At 36.9% G+C, this 23,203-nt stretch overlaps 1 protein-coding gene and 1 long non-coding RNA gene across 4 annotated transcripts in view; one reads left to right on the forward strand and one right to left on the reverse strand.

The window, feature by feature from the left end:
* Positions 1-19,298, reverse strand: part of RPS6KA3 (ribosomal protein S6 kinase A3) — a 91,493-nt gene extending 72,195 nt beyond the window's left edge. Inside the window, exon 1 of the mRNA XM_075196553.1 lies at positions 19,213-19,298. Within this exon, the coding sequence (XP_075052654.1) occupies positions 19,213-19,275 (63 nt within the window). The 5' untranslated portion in view covers positions 19,276-19,298. The remainder of the gene's footprint in view (positions 1-19,212) is intronic.
* Positions 19,299-19,535: 237 nt separating this feature from the next.
* The window catches only part of LOC142139170 (uncharacterized), a 67,269-nt gene continuing 63,601 nt past the window's right edge, over positions 19,536-23,203 (forward strand). For all 3 annotated transcript variants that reach the window (XR_012688171.1, XR_012688169.1, XR_012688170.1), the window contains exon 1: positions 19,536-19,712. This is a non-coding gene — a long non-coding RNA (uncharacterized LOC142139170). The remainder of the gene's footprint in view (positions 19,713-23,203) is intronic.

Consider the following 23,203-nt stretch of genomic DNA (forward strand, 5'->3'; position numbering starts at 1 on the left):
TACAATGTGTGGGGGGGCTCCGTGTCAATGCAGTGTGGGGGGGGGGGGGGGGGGGAGTGTCAATACAGTGTGTGTGTGTGGGGGGGGGGTGTCAATACAGTGTGTGTGTGGGGGGAGTGTCAATACAGTGTGTGTGGGGGTGGGGGGGGAGTGTCAATACAGTGGGGGGGGGGGGGGGAGTGTCAATACAGTGGGGGGGGGGGAGTGTCAATACAGTGGGGGGGGGGGAGTGTCAATACAGTGTGTGTGTGGGTGGGGGGGAGTGTCAATACAGTGTGTGTGTGGGTGGGGGGGAGTGTCAATACAGTGTGTGTGTGTGGGTGGGGGGGGGGGGGGGGAGTGTCAATACAGTGTGTGTGTGGGTGGGGGGGGGGGGGGGAGTGTCAATACAGTGTGTGTGTGGGTGGGGGGAGTGTCAATACAGTGTGTGTGTGTGTGTGGGGGGGGGGGGGGGGGGGAGTGTCAATACAGTGTGTGTGTGTGTGTGTGGGGGGGGGGGGGAGTGTAAATACAGTGTGTGTATGGGGGGGGGGGGGAGAGTGTCAATACAGTGTGTGTGTGTGTAATGAAATGATGCGAGATTTTGATGGCCAAATAGGTAATTTCAGACCTAACTGACTGCAAACTGCAGATTGCATGGTCACCAAAAGACTGTCAAACCCAATGTATCATTAGGATACTGGAAGATGTCAGTTGGAAAGGATGAAAAATCTGGCAAATGACTGCATCTGACAGCATGTGGTCAGCTTGACCATGCTAATGGTACCCTATTGGATCTGAGCATTCAGCCCTGAGCTAATCAGTTTATGGAACAAAAAATCTGTCACTGGTCAAACGGTTAAGTGAATGGGAATTTTTGATCTTAAAAGTAGGAAGGGACAGCTAAAATGAAAGAAAAAATTATAAAACAGCCTTTAAACCACTTTATAGCTGTGGTACTTTTTCTGCTGTTTAAAAACTAAAGTACTCCAAATATCTGTAAAGACCTTAAAATTAATTACTGTAAAAGTATTGAGCCCTATTTGACCATACAAGCAAAAGTATACAACCATTACAGCTTTACCCAATATATTAATTTTTTTAAAAATAAATAAATAAATAAGGGAATAGTTGGAAGAACGCTATTTTTTAGCACTACATAATGGAGGTTTTTTGTACTTAAATAAATTCTATCATTTTAAACAGTAATGGCACAGCTACAGCCTTAGACAACCTCTCTCCCTCTCTCCAATTCTTGTGGAACAAACACCCAGTGAGTCCTGCAAGTCTTAGGTTTTTTGATATTCATAAATCATCACCATTTATTTATATATCGCCACTAATTCCGCAGCGCTGTACAGAGGACTCCCTCACATCAATCCCTGCCTCATTGGGGCTTACAATCTAAATATTCACAAATTCTCTACAATTTTTTAGGCTTAGGCAACCTGTGGCATTCCTGCTGAAAGAGCGTGCAGTGCACATCTGCTTTAAGAAACGTCAGGGTTACTACTGTGCACAAAAATAATAAATAAGGGACAGTACATAAGACTGTATAATATACTCCGAAAATGACAAAAAAGACGAGCATAATCATAAGTACTTCGGTAAACTGCAAAAGATTTCAATAAACTACCAAACAAAAACTTGAAATGATTACTTTAAAATGTCATGCAGCAATGATCTAGTTATAAATTTACCTACTATAATGTCTGAATGGGACCAGATATGATGCATTACATGCATAAATACATGGCCAGTGCTACCCTTAGGAGAACCTTGGCGGTCACCAATGATGCCATGGTGTATAGAGACCACAATGCATTCAGTGTATTTAATGCCTCCGCATTGGCCCCACCACACTGTGTGCTGGCCACTGACATGAAGGGGCAGCAACAGGCAGGCTCTTTCTTACCTGTGAAGATTGTTGCTACTCTTCAATGTCAGTGATGGGTAGTGTGGAGTTACACTCCCTCCGATTCATTGCAAAAAGGGCCAGAGCTTGACAGGACCTGTGGCACAATATGGTTAAGGAACAAATGCAATAACAAAATTGGCCAGGTCAGAACCAGGACATGGTGCCCTAAACACCATATTTGCTGTAACTTGACTCATGAGCTAATCTTAATAAAATAAATATGATTTCTGAAAGCAAAGAACATTTAACAGTACAGTAAATGGGTGTATTATATTTAAAGGTGTTATATTTTACTGGTCTTTTGAAGGAGTTCCACTTCTAAACATCTAGAAGATGTTAGTTATCATTACCATATTGGAAAAGATAACGGATACTTCTATAATATACCCTAAAATTAGTAATAGTCAAAAGTCCTGGAACTTCCAATAACCAAAATAGGAAGTTCTCTTCCAAAGTCATGTGCCACACACATGCTTACATAGCAAAGAAACTGGAAGAAATACATTGCGGGATTCTCATAGAATTTATCATTAATGGGGGTGTTTACAATTGATTTGATTTCCAAACCAAAAGTAATTAAATTCCACTCAAGGTAAAACTAATATGCAATTAGCGAGTGTTTCTGCATGTGTGATGATGAATGCTGGTCACCAGCTGCTCAGCATATGTCCATTTTACCCATATACTTGGAAAGCCAAACTGGAGAAATCTGGTGGTGGTGCAGAGTGGCTGGAATCAATATTGCCCAATAATGCAGAAAGCAAATTATTCTACACAATAACGATTGACAGGCATTGATTATTACCATATGAACAAATCCTAAACACTCTGTACATTTTGTGTAGGCCACTGCCAACTATGTCATAATTTCATTGAAGACAGCCAAACTGGCTGAAGAATCACATCTGTGACCTTCTTTGAATGAATTAATCATTCGCACCACAAAGAATTGTAGAATGTCAAATAAAAATCAGTGTCTGATTTAGGTGTAGGATCTCCATAATATCTATATTAGTCTTAGCTAAATTTTTAAATAACATTCTATTTATTAGTAAATAATAAAACTAAGGGATATTTTAAGACATTTACATGCATAAGAAGCGGCTTGGTATAGATGTACTCACCTTAGAGCATAAAGTCACACACCTTAGTATACACAAGCACACTTCAGGGGGCACTTTGTAAACATTTCGTATCATGCAGGGTACATGTTAAAAAGTAAAGAAACCCTGTTTTAAAACAATAAGCTTTTGTGTGCTACATTTTAACTGTGCAAATAAGCAAACTGTGTAAATGCTTTTGGCTAAACATAAAAGCATTTTAAACACTCCCTCTACCCCAATGATGTTAAGTAAAAATCCCAGCTGTGTAAGACTTAGCAGCTTGAGGGGCCAATAGCATCTGAGTGCCACTAAACTAACATATTTTAGGATAGACTGACTCATCACTTTCTGAACTTTTTAAGCCAAGTTCTAAATAATACACATATTAGAACCAGTCTGTTTTGTAAATACAAGAGCCTGCCTATAATCATTGGGTGGATATAGTGTATTTAACATTAACTGTAAATGAAGACTTTCCTCATTAAGTGGAGCAATCACATGCAGTCTCTTGCATGTGCTCAACTCCCAACAAGCATTTCTCATCTGCACCAATTTAAACATATTGGGTAAATGATGCTATGAAAAGTGCAGATTACTACTTACAATATCCCTCCCATGGAAGAGGAGAATCTTTACATTATATATATTCAGGTAAAGAAAAATGCACTATACTTAAGAATGAATCTAACAGAAAATATTTTGGAAGGCTAACATCACAGATTACTTTGGTCATTATGTCTTTAACAAAGGCAAAGTCGAAAGTGGCCATAGCCTTAAAATACAGCATCTGAACAGATCAGACCAGCTAATATTGGTAGTACACTGAATAGGTCACATAAAATAAAGCTGTGCAACAGACATAACGACTACACAAAATTTAGAGCTGCATTATAAGCATCTCAAAATGATATTTCAATGCGCTCTTTACTACAAACTGAACACCTATTTAAAAGGTTAGTGCTATATGCTATCATAAAACCTAAGAGTAATACATAAAATACTTCATAGCCAACAAATGTACTCACCACCCTCTCGTCATGTAAATATCCACTATAGAACATTCTGTTAATAACTTCCCCTTTCTGCAGAAGAATGGGATCAGCTGAACCTCCTAAATACCCCCTTAAAGAGTACATGTCCAGCCACTAAGCACCCTAAATAATGCAAGAGCTTGTATTATAACTAAGATGCATATATCGATATAGCAGAGGGTAAAGGATCATTTGTTGCCATGGTAGCCTTCAGGAAAAAAAAATACTTAGAAATAAATCTGTTTCCTGGATGTTTCCCCATGGCAGCAGGAGGTATAAGATTTACCATAGCAATATATTAAAAGATGTTGTGTAGTTATCATGTATGGTGTTCAGAAAAACCATTTACTCTGACGGTCAAAGGATTTGACTGGAAAAGCTAAAACATGTCGCTAGCATATAAAAAACACCCAACGGCAATCTGACTGGCTTTAATTATCCGTCACTCATATCTTAACCCGGGCACACCACATTTCTGTCACGTAAAGACATTATGTGCACTTCAGTCCATCCACTAGTTCACTGTTTAGGTTTGATATAAAACTTACCATTATGTAGTATAATTAGTTTTTGGTCAGTTGCCAGTGTTAAAGTTGCACAACTCCTAACGGGAAATTTAGCAAGCTGCAAGTTTCCGGCAGGTTTGAAAAGTGGAAATGTTGCCTATAGCAACCAATCAGATTCTAGTTATCATTTATTTAGTGCATTCTACAAAAAGATAGCTAGAATCTGATTAGTTGCTATAAACATCATCTCCACTTTTCAAACCTGCCGGAAAATCACAGCTTGATAAACTTACCTTCTAGTTTTAAAGGCTAGGAACAATACAATTTTTTTTTATTAATACCTGTGATCACAGTTCACCTTATTCATCATACACATGTGATTGATTTTCCAGTATTGACCTTCTAGCTCCTCACAAATACATCCCCCCCCCCCCTTAGGTGGACAAACTATGTGGATAAAATAAAACTCTTACTCATGTCACTGTTTGTAGTTAAGATGAGCAAGCACATATTTTACAATATACGGAATATGTTGGCGCTATATAAATAAATGATGATGATGATGATTATGCTCAGAGATCAGCAAGATCTCAAGGTATAAAAGGGAGAGAAGAACCAACCCCGCTAACCTGTCTGCTCTAAGAGCAGAGATATAGATAGATAGAGAGATAGATATATGTATTCAGCACATTCAAATCTGTAAATCCTGCCACCCAAGAATGGTAAAGTAAAACAAAACAAAAACACAGCAGCTTTAGTGCCGTTCCACTTTAAAACAGTGTTGGTCACAATCATGTGTGACAATAGTCTGGGCCCTAGGGGTCAACTGTGCTATACCATGAAGGTTAGTAAAAAAACATTTTCAAAAGCCCAAAAATTAATGAAATAATGATCTTTTATTTATTAAGCAGCAACATATCAAACACGGCTATATATTGAGGGAACTATGACAATTTGAGTTTCAGATGCACAGAGGGCAATTCAACTGACCACAGGTTTGTTTGTTTTTTTGCACTGCGTTAAGTCATTTTAACCTGGTTTTCACTCATTTTAGAGCGGGTTAACTTTACCCGACATTCAATTACATTTTTAACGCATTTTTTTTTTTTGCACAAACTGTCCTATCGCGCACAAGTAGAAGATCCATTGAAAGTATAGGGAGGGAGGAAATCATGTAATAATGTAAAAAAATAAAAGATAAATTATGTTTATCAGTAATGAACATAAAAAATTATTTTCTTTTACAAATAATTCGTAAAAATAATAAACACACTAATAATTATGTATGTTATATGTAACAATATGTATGTACTAATGTGTTTTGTCATGGCATAGATGATTGTACGGTAAAATAAATATATATATATATATATATATATATATATATATATATATTAAAATTGAAGGGTTGTGTAATGCAATAAAATGTATGGCAATGCATTATTATTTTTTTTTATTATAGATGACCACGTTAAACCCTCCCCTTCACAAAAAATTTGCAAGCACCAATGATTAACACGCAGGGGCTGGCTTACCTGATTTACAATGGAAATGCACAATTTTTTTACGTAGCAGTAGCTAAAAATGGTCACGTCAGTGGGTCAAAGCCCGCACGGATATTTTTATTTTTAAGAATACAAAGAAAAACACACAATCCCCCCACTGCAAGTTAAATAATTGTGAAATTTAAATGTATATATGTAGTTTGTTTTTTGTTTGGGTAAAAGTGGGACTGGTTATGTTTCACTGCACCTCAGTCTCAATGAGTTGTCAATATTCACCATGCTACAGATATTTAGCATTATACCTGTAAACCCAAATATGTAATACTGCCGTTCAATCTTGCCAATAACCCCTATGCCCTTGAAAAGCCCTGCTAGAGAAACAGTCTGCCCCATGTTTGGGTGTCCCCCCCCCCCCCACCATCACTTTCCCACATCTCTTCAGGTCTATAGAAGAGAGGGCAGGCAACAATATAGGGACACCGCTTTTACGGTTATATTGTTGAAGATTCCATCAGAGGAGTCCTGCATCGCCTCCTTGCTACCCTCTTCCTGTTTTATAAACTCTGCTATTGATCAGAATATGACACAGCATGCCATTGCATGATTGTACCTCCAAATACAACACAGGCCATTTATGGAGAAGCCTTGCATATGTTTTGGAGTACGGACAGAAAGTATTTCACTTTGTGTTCACTGGTCCTCTAACAGACTATAGGCTGGATAGCCAGAGCTAGGCTACATGAGTTAATGGAGTAAAAGATAGAATAAATTGAGCGCTAGTCGCACAGTGGATTTACACAGACAGATCAATAAACAGAAAAATAAAAAAGGAGGACTTAAAAATTAATCCAGTGTTTCAACAATATTTTAACAGCATGTGTAGCAAAAAAATTTTTTATTGCAGCACCGTGTCAGCCAGTAAAATCTATGTGATGTGTCTAAAAAGACAAAAGTATTATAGGAGAGATACCTTTACCTTTGGCTAACGAAAGGAATTTTTTTGTATTTGCTAGCTTTCAGAGCACAGAGGCTCCTTCACTAAGGAAGTTTACAAATGAATGATTGAGAAAACAGCAAACGTTCAAATCTTTATTTAATGGGTATTTAAATTAGAAGTGGCCACAACCAGAGAATTCAAGACACAGGAAACAGCTGATGTAGCTCTAGCTAAACTAATTTTAAATGGTATATACATGAGTTTAGAGACACTAAGGGGTAAATTTATCAATTTGCAAGTTTCCAGCAGGTTTGAAAAGTGGAGATATTACCTCTAGCAATCGATCATTTTGTAGAATGTACTAAAAAAATGATAACTAGAATCTGATTGGCTGCTATAGGCATTATTTAGTACATTCTACAAAATAATAGCTAGTATCTGTTTGGAGATGTTGCCTATAGCAACCACTTTTCAAACCCGAAATTTTCTGTGTACCCAGTGTTTATAGCAGTCCTGTCCAGCCGCCATTACAACAATTGTATGGTGATGCAAGGTCCCCAGAAAGTTGCTGGAACAGATCTGAAAGAAAGTATTTGCAAACCTTTACTTTGGAACAATATCTACTATATATTGGATTTGGTCCTTAGAATCTAGATATCCCAGCTTGATTTATTACTTTGGACTATATGTGCTTAAGATCTAACCCCACATTTTTTGTTTATGTTCTTATGAATTATTGCTTTTAATGATGATGTCTTGCTATAATTTGGATTGAAGAATTTTAGTTTTATCTAATTTTATCTAGTTTCTATGGACTTATGATCTGTGTTCTTATTGGTGAACCTATGCATTAGTTTTTACGAATAAGGAGTTTTTGGTATTATAATTGTGATATTATGGTATGTGAACCTATATATTAGTTGTCATCAGAGAATGGTATTTTAAAGTAACAAAGCTTGGTTATTTATATTTTTATAGAAATATTTATCAATTAATATTACCCACTGTTATTGAGGCCACATTTTGGTAGATAAACATGGCACTGTATCCACACAGATAATATAATATCAATTTAACCAAAAACTAGCTGGTGAATTATAAAATATATTAAATATATATAAACCCCTCTAGTCTTAATGGATTTTTCACTTCATATAGAGTTCATTCACTCCATCATACCACCCATAGGAAAAATTCATATAAGGCTGATTTTCAACTCAACAGTCCACTCAGCTGGATTTAATAACAAAACAATCTAAACAAGAAGTCAATTGAGCGCATAATTACTACCTTTTTTTCTAATTTGGCGCCAGGAAGGGATACCCTATTATTGCCGCTCTTGTAATTCTGGAAAGAGCACAGTCCTAATCCACTTATAGGTGCTGTCTCTGTGAAAGTGGCATGCACTTTTTGTCTGTTCAAAGGGACTGCTTATATAGTAAAGAAATGAAAGGCTGGATCGGATCCTAGGGAAAAATGCATAACGCTTTCCTTTCAAAGTGAAAGGAAAATCTCAGGCACCAAGGAGCTATGGGCATCTAAATTCCTTGCTTCTGTCACCTACATTTTGCATTTACTACATGTTTGTGAAAATACCAATTTCTCTTTTCATCTAAAAAGCTGACCGACTTTTGCAAATTCCTCAGTGTTGGTTCACTTGTAATCCAGCCAGTTTATGAGAAGAGTCCAACATATCACTGGCTCACACACTCGGATACATATTGACAACAGCTGCCGCAAACAATTTCACATCCTCTAGTTAGACATTGTTTTCACATCAAGTCATGTCATGCATAGACTTCTCTTCAAATAAACTAGTAGGCAGTTACTCAGCTTTGCTGTATTCACTTCTCAATAGGCCAATGCATTAAGTCACCTGTCATTTTTATACTCAAATTCCTTTTCTGCTAATTTCTTTTTAAGAGCAGTCTATGAAAAACAAGTGATTCAATGTGTCATTTTCAAACACAAAAATGGTGGTTTAAAACATTTATGCTGACCAATTGTAGAAGCCATCATATGCTTTATACCACTGTGCATATCAAATCCTATTAATTTCCTTCAATACAAAGGAACCATTCGAATCTCAAATGATGGTAATAAGGATAAACAGACAAAATCAAAATTGTCTTCAGAACTAGAGATGTAACATGGAACATATCTGCTACTCAGGTTAGTGCTACCCAAAGTTGAGCAGGAGATGATAATCTTTATCTCGCATCATCTCACAATTACCTCTTTCAAATAATGCTCTAGTTACACAAATAATTCATAGGCATCTGCATCCACAAAATGACCAAAAAAAGTCAACATCGGAAGCTAGTAGACTAAAGTTGATCTTAGTGTAAATTTAAAAAATGGCAATTAAAGAAAATCCCACAAAGCTTTCACATTAACTTACATTGCCTAACAAACACCACTGCAGGACAAGTCTTCTCTTGATGGCAATTTATAAACAGAAAGCAACCAAGAAGAGATCCAAAACTTTTCCCAATACTTGTTAATGATCATTTTCATGTAATAGGACTAGTAAAGGAGTTTGAATAATCTAGGATTCAAGAACAGAAGACAAAAGGGAGGATGGCATGAAATAAACAGAACATATTCTGTTGTAACTGCAAGGAATGTTCTTGAAACAACCTTTATATATGCAATCTTGCAGAAACAAGAATGTGTTTAGGCATGTTCTCCCAAACCAATAGCAAGTTTATCTGTTTAATGACACATGCTAAGAAGTGACACCTTCCTGTGAGTGTTGTGGATAAGTTGGTTTCAAAAGTATAAATTAAACATTTTTGGCACCGTAATTGATACAAATAACCAACATGTGTGTTTTGTGAATTTATCAAAAGTACTCTGCTGACAATTAGTAAAGCCAATTTCACCTTTTTTTTTTTTATACCTACAAAACAGAACCTATGAACTGTATGTAACCCTTTTAGATTTTTTCACATTTAAAATTGTTACATCATGGAACAAAATTGGAATTATTCAGGAAGTTTTACTGAAAAAGACAATATACTCTAAAGTCAATAAAAAAAAAAAACCCACACCACAAACTTAAAAGCTTTTTCTTATTTAGGTATAATACAGGTGTGGTGATAACAGATCAGAAAAGCTTGCAATGTTCCCTCAGTTACTACACCTATTGCTGATAGGCATCCTCACTAGTTCCGCCAGCTTACAGTGATTCTGATGTACAAAGCATTTTGTCACTGGTATGCAAAATCTATTCTCACTTCAAATCAATCATACATAGTCCAACCCAGAAAATGTTAAATGCACATTAGGTTGATAATATTGCCATTCCACAAGTTGAAAATGAAAGTACCCACTAGAAGGAACACACTTTCAATATGCCTGGTTGTGCTTGCATGGCTTAATAAACAATAACTGTTCAGAATGCATTTGCCGGCTGTATGGGGTCTACTGTTATCGAGCACTGTCATATCATTGAAGGACTTATGCTGGATGCTTGTGCCCTTTGAGGAGATGATAATCTCAGTGTTGTGTGCAGTTAATGAATAATGTGCTATAGCCAATGCCATCAAGGCCATCCCATGATAAAATAATCAGTGATCCCGAGGGTCAAGTAATCTGTGCGGGTCAATTAAATCCATAGATCCTATTTTTAGTTCTGACTGTCATGAACACTATGGCTTTCATAGAATCTTCTTTTTTTCCTTGCTGATTGCAAATAAGTTATTAGTGCATATTAAGATCTGGTTGTGCCGGTTAAGTGCCAAACTTTAAAATCACTGATTTATATTTTTAACTGGAGAGTTTATAAACTTTTTATTATTTCTCACAGATGTAAATTTTGTTGCTGTCACTCAAAATTTTCTCTAATCTTAATTAATGCTACACAGACCAAATAGCTTACATAAAACATAATACGTCTTGGTAATACAACAGTCCAGGCTGCTGGACGGAGCTTACGGACATTGTAGGCAATGGCAAATCATGATGGACTTATGTCCACTAGTCGCTTCATTTGAGGGGATGTTGATCTCAGTCTTGTTGTGGGGAATGAGTAAATAATGTGCTTTAGCCATCAAGGGCACAAACCTGACCAAATAATCAGAAATCCCAGGCTTAATCCCTGCAGGTCCAAAAAACCTATAGATCTTGGCAGTTACAACCACCATGTATTTATTATGATAAAACAAGACGATGTTTCAAAGGAGCACCTCCATTTTCCAGCCATGGAAAAATCAAAGTGAAAAAAATTTTTTGTTTAAATAGCAACTACAGATGCCAAAATACAACAAAAGCATTAAACTATACATTTAAAGAACTTACAAAACATTGTATATAACAGAAAATAATAGCACACATACTGATTTATGTGGCACCGAAAATTATAAACAGATATAAAAAAAAAAAACATGCATCAAAATAAAATAAAAATGCAAAAAAAAAAAAGTCATATGCAATATATTTGCAAAAAGGTTCCTTTCAAGGACCATAATAGGCTACTGAATGAAGGCCACTCTGGGCAATGTAAAATCATGGGGGGCATAATATTGCCTACTTACACCATCCCTGAAGATTCTAATCGCAACCTTGTTTGTAATGAATGAAGAATTGCCACCCAGGCCATAAGCTCAACTAAAAATAACGGATCCCTGAGCTCAAAAATCACTTCTCAGGTCAAACCTACAGATCTTAAATTTGGTTTACAGAAACCAGATTACTTTCCGATTTATGCTGCATTGGCAAATACATACTACTGGATTCTTCATTTAATTATGCTGGATGACTGTCAATTATCAAAATCTGCAGTTCTAAACTCTTAAATAAATTATTAGTTAGTTAGATAGTATTTTTTTTTAGCATCCATTAACTAATCTACTCTAAGTTATTGTATACACAGCTTTGTAAAGGGATGTACTATGTATCCCACAGGCTGGATCTTCAACTAGAAGGTACACAATACATAGAGGACTAGCTACAACATTTGGTGCATGGTACAGACATGGTACCCCTGTCCTGTGTATTGTATGGTCATTCTGTTCTGTTTTAGAATGCGTTTACCTGGGCTCCCATGCACTTTAGCAGAGTATTGGATATCTGGCACCAAAACAGGGTCTCTCTTTACACAGCCATTCTGTGACACTCCCCCCCTCCCTTCATAAGTCACTAAATTCCCAGAATGCAACTATTGAATGTAGAAGCCAAGTCCCACGAAACCGACTGTACACAGCCAGCATTCCATTTACATACTCCTTTTTAAGGGGCAGGGCCGCTACGAGGGTCCCTAGCAATGCAGCGGTCCTTGCCCCAGCAACAGATATACTGCAGGCTTCTACAGTTCCAGAGTGCATTCCTAATGTTTGCTTTCTCTGACAGATGATCATCCACAGTCATTCAACTATGTATGAGAGAGATCTAGTGTAGTGCCATTCTTTTGTAAGGAATCGGGAACATTATACACATTAATACGATCCTAGCACATTCCTATAGGTGTCCATTTTGTGTCCCATTAAACTAATCCGACATCTTTGTTGGAGATGTATTGTAGCATCTATCTGCCTAGTGGACAGTTTAAATCAGAGGTAGAAAAAGTCTTGAGGTCCATTACCGAGAATTAAGGTGCTGACAGCCAGCGGCTAGCCCGTCTCCCTGCTCTAACCTGGACTGATTTGTCACACACTGATACACTGCAAATGATAACAAAAAGATTTTGGTCCGCTCTGGGATTGGACTATCCTCACCTCATAAAACAAAGTAGTAGATTATATTATTATGTAAGGGGCTGCTCTCCCAACTAAACAAACATGCAATTTACAGTGTGGACTTAGCCACAGAATTAGAGTTGGAAATCTAAATACTCCAGTCCGTTAGCAATCATAAAAACATTTTTATTAATGATAAATTAATAGAACGGTTTATATTTCATATTGATTCAAGGCTCAGAAGGTGAATATATTATTCATGTGAGAGAAAAATGAAAAAAAAATAAAAAATTTCAGAACCTTCAGTGGAGCTGGTGTAAGTTATACCTGACCAAATAATAAGAAATCCCTTAATCTCTGCAATAAGCATTTTACAACCAAGAGGAAAACCGTGCCAAAGGAAATTGTTCTATTAGTTTATTATCAATGAGGTGATCCCTTCAGGAAAAATATAGTTTTGAAGATAGCCAGGTCTATATGTGTGGTGTTTAAGGCACTTCACAAGAGTAAACGTATTGGAAAATATATTTATATTTCTTGGTAGTATATCAGCCTTACAAAGTCAAGAGTGAGTATAAATTACATCTGTTAATATGAGTATACAAGTATTGGAAAATATTACTGACAGGGGGAACAGAACAGAAGTATGATGATTTATAATCAGGCACATTTCCTATATAGTAATTCCATTATTAATTCCCTCTCATAGGGAATTATTTATAGTAAGATGTTAGTACAATGATACCCCTATTTATGATATGTCCCTGGAGTTTCCTTCATATGAGTTCTATTATACAGGAGTGATATCCTTAATTCCTTTCCACTACTAAATTGACTGATGGTGGCAGGAAACTATATTACACTCTAGTCTATTGTAATCATACAGGTCAACTCCCATTTGTGTGCCCTTATTCTCAGAGTGTAAACACAACCAGTTAATCAAGGAGATCTGTCCGCATGTATGTTTCGGAAATCTCTAATCATATCACAGAGATTCGTTGTGCACTAAATATTTTGCTTCCCACTCACACAGGCAGCTAGTCTGAGCGATATAACACCTCATATAAAAAAATGACTGTCATTGATGGAATGCTGACCTAATCCTAGAGACACTGCTTCTCGCCGCTTGCCAAATCCCGACTTTCAGGTCTGTCAGTCACTAGCAATGCACAGCCCGTTTTTGCCCTCTCGGCTTAGACAACCATCGGTCAACTTAGTTGCGGACAGGAATTAAGAACATCACTCCTGCATAATAGAACTCATATGAAAGAAATTCAAGGAACAGATAATTAATAGGGGTATCATGGTATAAACATCTTTCTGTAATAAAATCCTATAAATTGGAAAAATGGAATTTCATATATAGGAACTTTGATTTTAAATCATTCCTCTATTCTGTTCCCCCTGTCAGTAATAATTTCCAATACTTGTATACTGATATTAATATGGGAATTGTACTCACTCTTGACTTTGCAGGAGTTACATACTACCAATAAATATAAATATAATGTCCAATACGTTTACTCTTGTGAAGTACTTTAACCACCACACACATAGACCTGGCTATCTTCTAAACTATATTTTTCCCCAAAGGCATCACCTCAGCCACCTCATTGACAATAAATTAATAGAGGAAAACCTTCGTTTCTTTGGAACGAAGGTTGAAAAACGCTTATGATATGACTACATTGTAATTATGCCAGTCATGCCTGAGACAATATACCATATAATGTAATATAATAAGGTATCCATAATTGTGGTAAAATGATATATCTGTTCATAATATATCTAAGAGACATCTCTGATGCTAATATAAACACATTTATTCTCTTGTGACAAATATAAGAAATAAAATCACATTATATGTAGAGATCTAACAACAATAACGACAGGTTATTGATGAACATCGGACTTTATTGAATGTATAATAATACACAAGAGATTCATGTAGGAACAACATCATCAAGGATACCTAGACAATATTATATGAATATATAATTTACACCAGCTTCACTGAAAAGTCTGGAAATTATTGTTATTTCACAATTCTTTCATTTTTCTCTCACCTATCTGTGTATAATATATTCGCCTTTTGAGACCTGGATAAAAATCGAATTTAAACCATTTTAAATGCATCATTAATAAAAATGTTTTTATGATTGTTAGGGGTCTATCCAACTCTAATTCTGTGGCCAAGTCCACACTGTAAATTGCATTGCAAATGGTGCAAGGGACAATCCCCATGTTGTGCACATTCCACTATGTGGAAGTTCCAAAGGCCGTTAGATGAAGGCGATTGAGTCCAGGGATCGCTGTCTTTGCCATGCTTCATGCTCCCACCAGTCCAAGCTGAGGAGTCAACCACTGGGGATCCATAGATTGATCCCCCTCTGCAACACAAAAGACATTGTTAGAGTGAATGGGCACTAACGCCAGCTAATGCCTCAATCACTACCCCATGTGTGTCACCACAGTCCTCCACACCTACAACAACAGGGACAAGTATGTCAAATGTCATAATTGACTAGACAATCAGGCTACAAATGTGCTGTGCCAGTTCCTCATCTTGCAGCACTGTTGCTTCCTCTGAAACATTTTTAAATGCAGGAACAACTGCGAGTGAAGTTAAAAAGAAATCAGTCCCCATGCTAAACTCTGCCACAACCTTTTTACCTAACTCACTTTTTAATATAAAACTGCTGTCAGGACTATTCATTTTAGAATTTGGCAACAGGTTGTTGCTGGGAGAGGGTAGGGGTGTTCTCTCTTTCCATGTCTATATCTGTTGCCTTCGCACAGCAGCAGCTTGTGCTACTAACTTATTGTGTGTTCTGTGTTTCAGCACACGTGAAATAGATGAATATGTGAATCATGACACAAAATGGAACCAATAAAGGGGAAATCGGTGTACAACAAGAATTACAGGGAAAAACACTGTATCCGATGAAGTACAAATTCATTGAACTGTTTAAAATTTCACAAAATCTTGGAATCTTGTGGAAGTGTGAAGTACATACAGACATAATGGAAGGGTTTATAGTTTGATTTTGGTCTAGAGGAGAACTGTATGGACATAACACGTGGTTTTTGCATTAGAAGATAATTGATGACATACTGCCAACAGACAACAAAATAACAGTGCCAAAAATTGACTGTATACCTCTTACTTTAAAAGTATTTAAAATTTGTATAATGTCTTGTAAAAGTATAACCTCCCAGATAAGGAATGTTAATATAAATATAACATAAGATGATATTTGTCTCTTTATAGATAACAGAACAGGTTAAAGCAAGGTTATCCAACTAGAGGCACAGCTCAGCTGTTTCTGTCCCTCACTTTAACTGTGATCTTCTACGGCCTCCATTACATAAAATGATACTTCCGTTTATAGAACCATTTACACATCAAAAGAATTAAGGCATTGTAGAAGCACAGATAGAACAAAAACGACAGTTCGATAACAGGGGTTCCAGAAATTGGAAGTCCAATGTTCTGTCACTAGGAGAAAAATCATTTTTTCCCTACACTATATTCAAAAGTTTAGGGTGAAGCCCTTTACTTTTCTTTTAAAACTTTTACTGGTACTAAGAATAAAAATAAAAAAAAAGGAGAACATGCAATTGTTGTGGGCTGCATTTAAAATTTTAATTCAAGTTCTTAAATCCATTTGTAGACAAGGAAAATAAATAAATGTGTGTTTTATTGGTTTCAGAGTCAGAGATTAAACTATTGAAACCAACTCTTTGTCCGGCAGTATAATTAGTGTACAGTATTGTGTTTTACAAATAGATTTATATAACACTATGTTTAAATGCTTTAATTAAAACATAAAGCTAAAAAAACAAAAGCTTTTAAAATAAATCTTTACATAAGTGCACTCTGTAAGATAAATGTCAATCATTATCAGTAAAGTGTTTTAGAAAATGTTATGGAAATATGTTCTACATGCTGACAATGGCACAGTATCCTCAACTGTCATTGTGAGGTTAATATGAGCTGCATTGTAATAGTGCAGAAGTCCATGATTAGCTCCCATGATAATACATCACTAACAACTGCACGCAGTGTATACTAGCAAGCACCACCAAAAATAGTGTGAACATCCTGGACACTCCCCACCCACGCATGATGTAGCAATATCAGAGAGGTAGAGGAGAAAGAGTATAACACTGCAATGTCACAACTAAACTACCCTGCAACCACACCCTTCTGACATACAAAACTATGTGCAAATAATGTACATATACATAAAATCTAATTATGCATATGCAATATAACATTTATCATGTGCTATTGGAAAAACTGATAAGATGGAAGTGGATTCGACATCCTGTCTAGTGGAACAGATGAGAACAAAGGAGGCCAAATACCTCACTGCAGCACACATCTACTTCTGCCTCTTTCCCTCTGAACATGAGGAGTGAAATGTATGAGCCTAGTGGTCTCAACCCTCATAAATAATCCACCCTCTCTCTCTGCTAGACTGCCTTGTTTTAGGGGAGATGAATGCTATAATGGTAGTCAAGTTACAGATGAGCAAGGAGTGAAATGACAGCAGCAGGGAATTTGCTGTCTGGCTCTCCTCCACAGCCTTCTAATGCCCAATTACTCAGACAGGTTTAAAGGGTAAAAAGGACATACAAACTGGGGGCACAGCAAAATAAATCAATCCGGGCATGTTTACTGTACAAAAGCTTTCTAATTACGCACATAACAGGCTCTCACATGCAACATCTGTCATATCTAGACAATGGGAATAGTGGAATATTTTTAGATAAAAAAAAACTACACAAAGCAGTCTGAGAACAAAAAAGCCAGTAAAGATATTTTACCAGATTCTTTAACTGAAATGACATTTATTGTAAATGACTGAACCACTTTAAATCTTAAGTGTCATTGAGATTTAACGTGAATTTAGACCAACCCTTACCAAAAATGTACAACATGAATACTTAATCAGTAATGAAAGCATCAAAAAAACCCAAAAAAAAACCAAACACATAAAATGTTAAATAATAAATAATATCACAAAACAATGATGACATTGCATAGGAGAAACTCACTACTTCATCACACTTCAAATAAAAGTATATGAATATTATTTTAAATAATTTCTTTGCCAGAATGAAAGAATCTTTTTCTGCTTATTTTTTAAATGTATTCATGTATGCTAAACACTTTTTAAATCATTACCCATAACTGTCAAACTGGAATATGTAACCTATGTACAAACACATTCCAGACTGCATATTTCACAGTGCAACACAATAAAAAAATATTTGCTCGGAAGATTAGAGAAAAGTATTTATGGCAGAAACTCTAATCAGACAGTATTGTAAATTACAATTATTTCATATTCATGGACGCCCAACTTAATATATTACTGTAAATTGTAAGGAGACATACCAATAACCAAAACTATTTTAAAGGCTTGAAAAAAAAAAAGGGTTAATAACCTTCCACTGGCCAAACCCACTAGCATGGCACTTGCTTTGTGTAGTTGCTAGGATCAGTAGTTATTCATATCACTAATTCTTTAAGGGCTTGTACACAAAATGCATTACTATTGCACAATTGTAAAGCCTGAAAAAAATGTGTGTTAATGCTGACAGTCCAAAAAATAATGTAAGCTAATGGACCTGGGCACACGCACACACATTTTCTGACAAGTATTCACTTCACATCAATTCCAATATCGCCTGCAGCTTTCACGAGCATTAATGCTTGGTACAATAAAAATGGATTTCTATGGGAGCACTCAGTTGCAGGGGGCTTTATAATCACACTTCTAAAGCTATATTAAAAAGTGTGGACAAAGTACAATGTCTTTGCTATGGTTTTAACAGGAGCTGTTTTCCAATGCTCATCTTTAAGAGCCATTACAGAGAATACAAATGAAAGTTTTGCAGTAATTCCAGTACACTGACAATTGGCAGCAAAGGACACCCACATCCTGTCATCTCCAGCCTGTCACCTTTGCTCTCCTCCTTTCAGGCACTGCCCTCTCCCAGTGCATGCTCTAGCACACAAGTTTAGGAAATACACAGGGATCTGTCTTTACCTCAGGATACATGTGTACTACATGCACCTACATTTTAGTAAGTTACTACCAAGCCACTGCATTTACATGTTACTAATAAATGTATTGTTGTATTATACACAACAGACTACTGTGCACCTAGAACTGACATTCCAGTACCTAGCCATAGAAGATGGGGAGAGGGCTGTTTTTCCCCAGCACCTTTCCCTCTAGTCCAGTGTTAGCTAACCTGTGACACTCCAGGAGTTTGTGAAACTACAAGTCCCAGCATACCCTTCCAGCAATAAGCTGCTATATATATTGGCAAAGCATGCTGGGACTTGTAGTTTCACAACACATGGAGTGTCACAGGTTAGCCAACACTGCTCTAGTCCTATGTCTAGTAAAAGTTGTCCCCTCTGGTAGAAGGCTGCTGAATAAAACGAATCACTTTCTCTATCTTCCTCCTATTTCCTGGCAGTTTCTCCCTGACAAGCGGCAACATGCCCGCACCTCCTCCTCCCCCCCGGCTCACCTCGCTCTCCACTTTCTGCACCGGCAGTTTCTGCCACGGGTCTGCCAGCTGCGCCAGCGGCATCTTCCCCGCCGAGCGAACAGCGCTGCGCTCCGGGGCTTCCCGCACAGTTCTTAAGGGAGCAGCGAAAGGACCCGACTCCCTCAGCTGCCCGCCCGCTCTGCTGTTGGATCCGCTGTCGGCTGTCCGGTAGCGGGCGAATGTGTACCGCTCCAGCGCAGCTCCTCTCCCCCTCACACTCACACACTCTGATTTCCACTTCCTCTCACAACATGGCGTCCCGAGCAGTACCTGCCGCTCGCAGCCAAGCTGCCTGACGTCATAGTTACGTCATCTGGTTGGGCGTGACTCTCCCCGCCTTCAGTCTCAGGCAACAGGTGACAGCGACAGAGAGTATGAGGCGGATCTTGGTAAAGGGAGCCTAACGGCATACGTCAGGTCGGCCATCTTGGTAGAGGCAAAAAAGACGTAGATTTGGGTGCAGTGGAAGAATAATTCAGGTTCGCGGAGATCATAATGCTGAGAGGTTATCGTTATAAATGCTCTGGTTTCTCTCTAGAACGCAAACACTTTCCGCATATTGATTGGTTCATCAGTGTTCTGTTGTGACTTGCGTCTTTACTTTTGATGTAATATGAAGTATTATAATTTACTGCATATAAAATATAAATAACTGTCACAACAACTTTTTATACCAAACTAGAAATGAGCCAACGTGAAAGATTTACCTGCCAATGTCATCTCATTTAAAACTACATCCTGCTTCCCAACAATTCAAATAATGGAGGCACATTTCTTGCTACAAAGCCTTGACATTAATTTTCTAAGTAGAAACTGGAATGCTGTTTTTTATATACCAAGCTTTCACTTCATCAAGCAGTGCTGAGCTACAATAGCTAATATCAAAGGTTAGCCGTTTACATTACGCCACGTGATCCATCTGGTTTAAACTTTTTATCTAATTTAAACGTAATTTGGGGTCAAAATATCAATTGAATATCTATGTTGAGTTGGAATTATCGCCATATTTTTTATGTAATGCTTGTCACATTTTTGCATGTGTTGTTTATTTTTACTTTTGTGTTACTTTTTTATTTGTTACTTTACTTGTTACTTGTTTGTACAACAACCCTAATGTTGTGTACAAGGTTATAGTGCCAATCTATAGCCTGCAGATGTCGATGTATTTTTCTGCCATCAAAAAGTCAGCCACCTGACAAGCTGTAGTTGGGGATTCCTCCATACCACAATGGAACATTGCTAAATTTGTTACTGAATTTAAGGCCAAAATGTGTCAGCCAGCTTCATTCTTTCTATACTACACCCATCCTCTGTTAATGGCACTGCTCTCAGTGAGCTACAGCTTAGACTTTAAGGGGTATTTTTACTAAACTGCAGGTTTAAAAAAGTGGAGATGTTGCCTATAGCAACAATCAGATTCTAGCTGTCATTTTGAAGAATGTACTAAATAAATAATTAGGATCTGATTGGTTGCTATAGGCAATATCTCCACTTTTGAAATTCTGCAGTTTAGTAAATATACGTCCAAGACTGATCTTTTGACATAGAAACTCCTGCAGGAATTGAATCCAAACTCTGGGAGTACCTTATCAGTTCCACTAATTCTCATTAACTCATATTAACAGCCTTAGGGCCCACTTATTTATTAACAGCGTTTTGCCCCATTAATTATCTTCTGTCATCACATTGATAACAGACAATTTTTCTTAAGCGGGGACAGTGAGTGATAACAAAATCGGATTTATTGAAGGCAGTAAAACTTACTGCCTTCAATAAATCCGATTTTGTTATCACTCACTGTCCCCTCTGTTTCAAGCGCCAAGGGAGTTAAATCTAATCTATTCCCCCATTAGGGTTGAGCTATCCCTTTCATCCCCCTACTCCCAGGTGGCTGCTCATCCACTGACACGATACAATAGGGAGCGCTAAACATTTATTTCCACAGTCAATTTTTCTTAAGCATTTATTAAAAAATCTTTCAGGAACATATAAGAGGAGGTTAGTTAGCATACCGCAAGCATGTCTCTTGTCCCATTCTGAATATACAGCCCTCACAGTATGCATGCACAATAATAAGAAACTGCAATGTGAACTGAGCAATAATTACATAATAAAAATTAATAGTAATATGTTGGAGCTACATAAAGTGTAACACAAGCACAATTCTGGTGAAACACACACAAACAACTTCTTGCTTTTTTGTTTTGCTTTAATGTCAGGATGGCAAAGTACATGTAAATTCAATACACTTTCTTGTGTCCTTAACACTAAATAAACAGAGCTCTAGACACCAGCCGACTTCCTCAGCATCAGTCAGCTTGTACAATAAAAACAAACAGGTTTTTAGACTTGACACTCCTCCCACAGCTTTAGCTTGATGGGCATGTGACACTCCCACCTTCCCTTTAAAAAGGATTTCTCATCAGCTACTCTACTTGATTACTGTCATTGCAAACACACCCTGTCGGCCCGCTGTATCTTTGAGAAAAGACACTTTGGGGCATATTCAGTTGTTGGCGTTACACGAAAAAGTAACACAGCGTGCGCACTATTACCGTCTTTATGGTAATAGTGCGCGTAATTACCATTATTACGGTACCTTTAACGCTGGATTTCAGCTCGCAGCTCAGGCAGCTGCGAGCTGAAATCCGGCTTAGAATTACCGTAATAATGGTAATATATTTAACACCGCGGGAAATGCCAACAATTGAATATGCCCCTTTCAAAGCATGTAAGATAAATCAGACTTTATATTATTATTTTATCACAAATATGTCCTCTATCTGTTTATCTTTAAGATAGGTGCACTGTTGTACAAATATGTAACTGTTTGCATTTTTTCTTTGCAGATTTGCAGCTAAATGCTTTTAGAAGCCTGTGGAAAACACCTCCCTCTGTCACAAATATTAGTATTATAATTTCAGTTGTAAAACTTTCATAAATATGTTTCTCAATGCTACTAGTATCTGTTAGGAAGTATGATTGTTCCTATTTGGATAAATATATAATTATAATAATTGACTAGTGTATATATCTCCCGTTTTCAATGCTGAAAAAGTGACTAAACCAATCTTTTGTAAGTACATGTCTATTCATATTTTAAAATAATGCTTTGTAGAAAATAGATGGAAATGTAACTTTAATTTATCAGCTTTTTAATGAGGGGGTGGTATCCAACCCCCTTAATAGATATGGGTAGATTCGTATTCATCCTCTTTTACTATTATTTATTGCCTTTTTTCCTCTCTCACCTTTATTGCTGTACTTTAACATTGACCATTCTTTGTGATTACACAAAACTTTTCAGATGAAAAATCCATCCAGCTGTTGCAGCTACTGGTTGCTGCCATTTTCTCTTAAAATAAAGCAATCACTTTTCAAACATACTTTGTAAGCAAATCAATGTGAAACTAGCATACAGCTTTCCTAAAAGAAGAAATTGACTACAGCAGAATTTTCTTTTTTATTCTTTTGTAAGTAGTTTCAATGTATTACGCACAAATATTTTACAGGCATTTGAAACAAAGCTTATTTCTTTTAATATCTGTTAATAAAAGAACAGGAGGAAGATTCTGTGAAGTCAGAAACAGCTGATGCCACAACTAGCTTCAAGTCAGTAGGATTTTTTGTCTAATTACCCATAATGCCTTGCTAAACTATGTTGGAATCTGTTTAGCACAATATGGGATCAGCTGCACTCAATTGAGTGTGAATTATATTGTTTCTAGCAGAGTAAAACATATTTTTAATGTACCAAGAATGTAGCTCAGGGCAAATTCAAGACAGCAGTGAGGTCTTTTTTACTTTGCGGTTTGGCCAGTATTTTTTAAATGCATAATATTAGTTTTAATGTCAAACAGATGCCTGTGTTTTGAGGTCATTGGTTAATCAATTTAGCTCACAGTGGGCATATATTTTGCCTATTAACTATCAAGGCACTCTTGGACATTATATATGATCAAGTGTGTTT

This window comes from Mixophyes fleayi, chromosome 2 (genome assembly GCF_038048845.1).
Source record: "Mixophyes fleayi isolate aMixFle1 chromosome 2, aMixFle1.hap1, whole genome shotgun sequence".
In the NCBI taxonomy this organism is placed as follows: Eukaryota; Metazoa; Chordata; class Amphibia; order Anura; family Limnodynastidae; genus Mixophyes; species Mixophyes fleayi.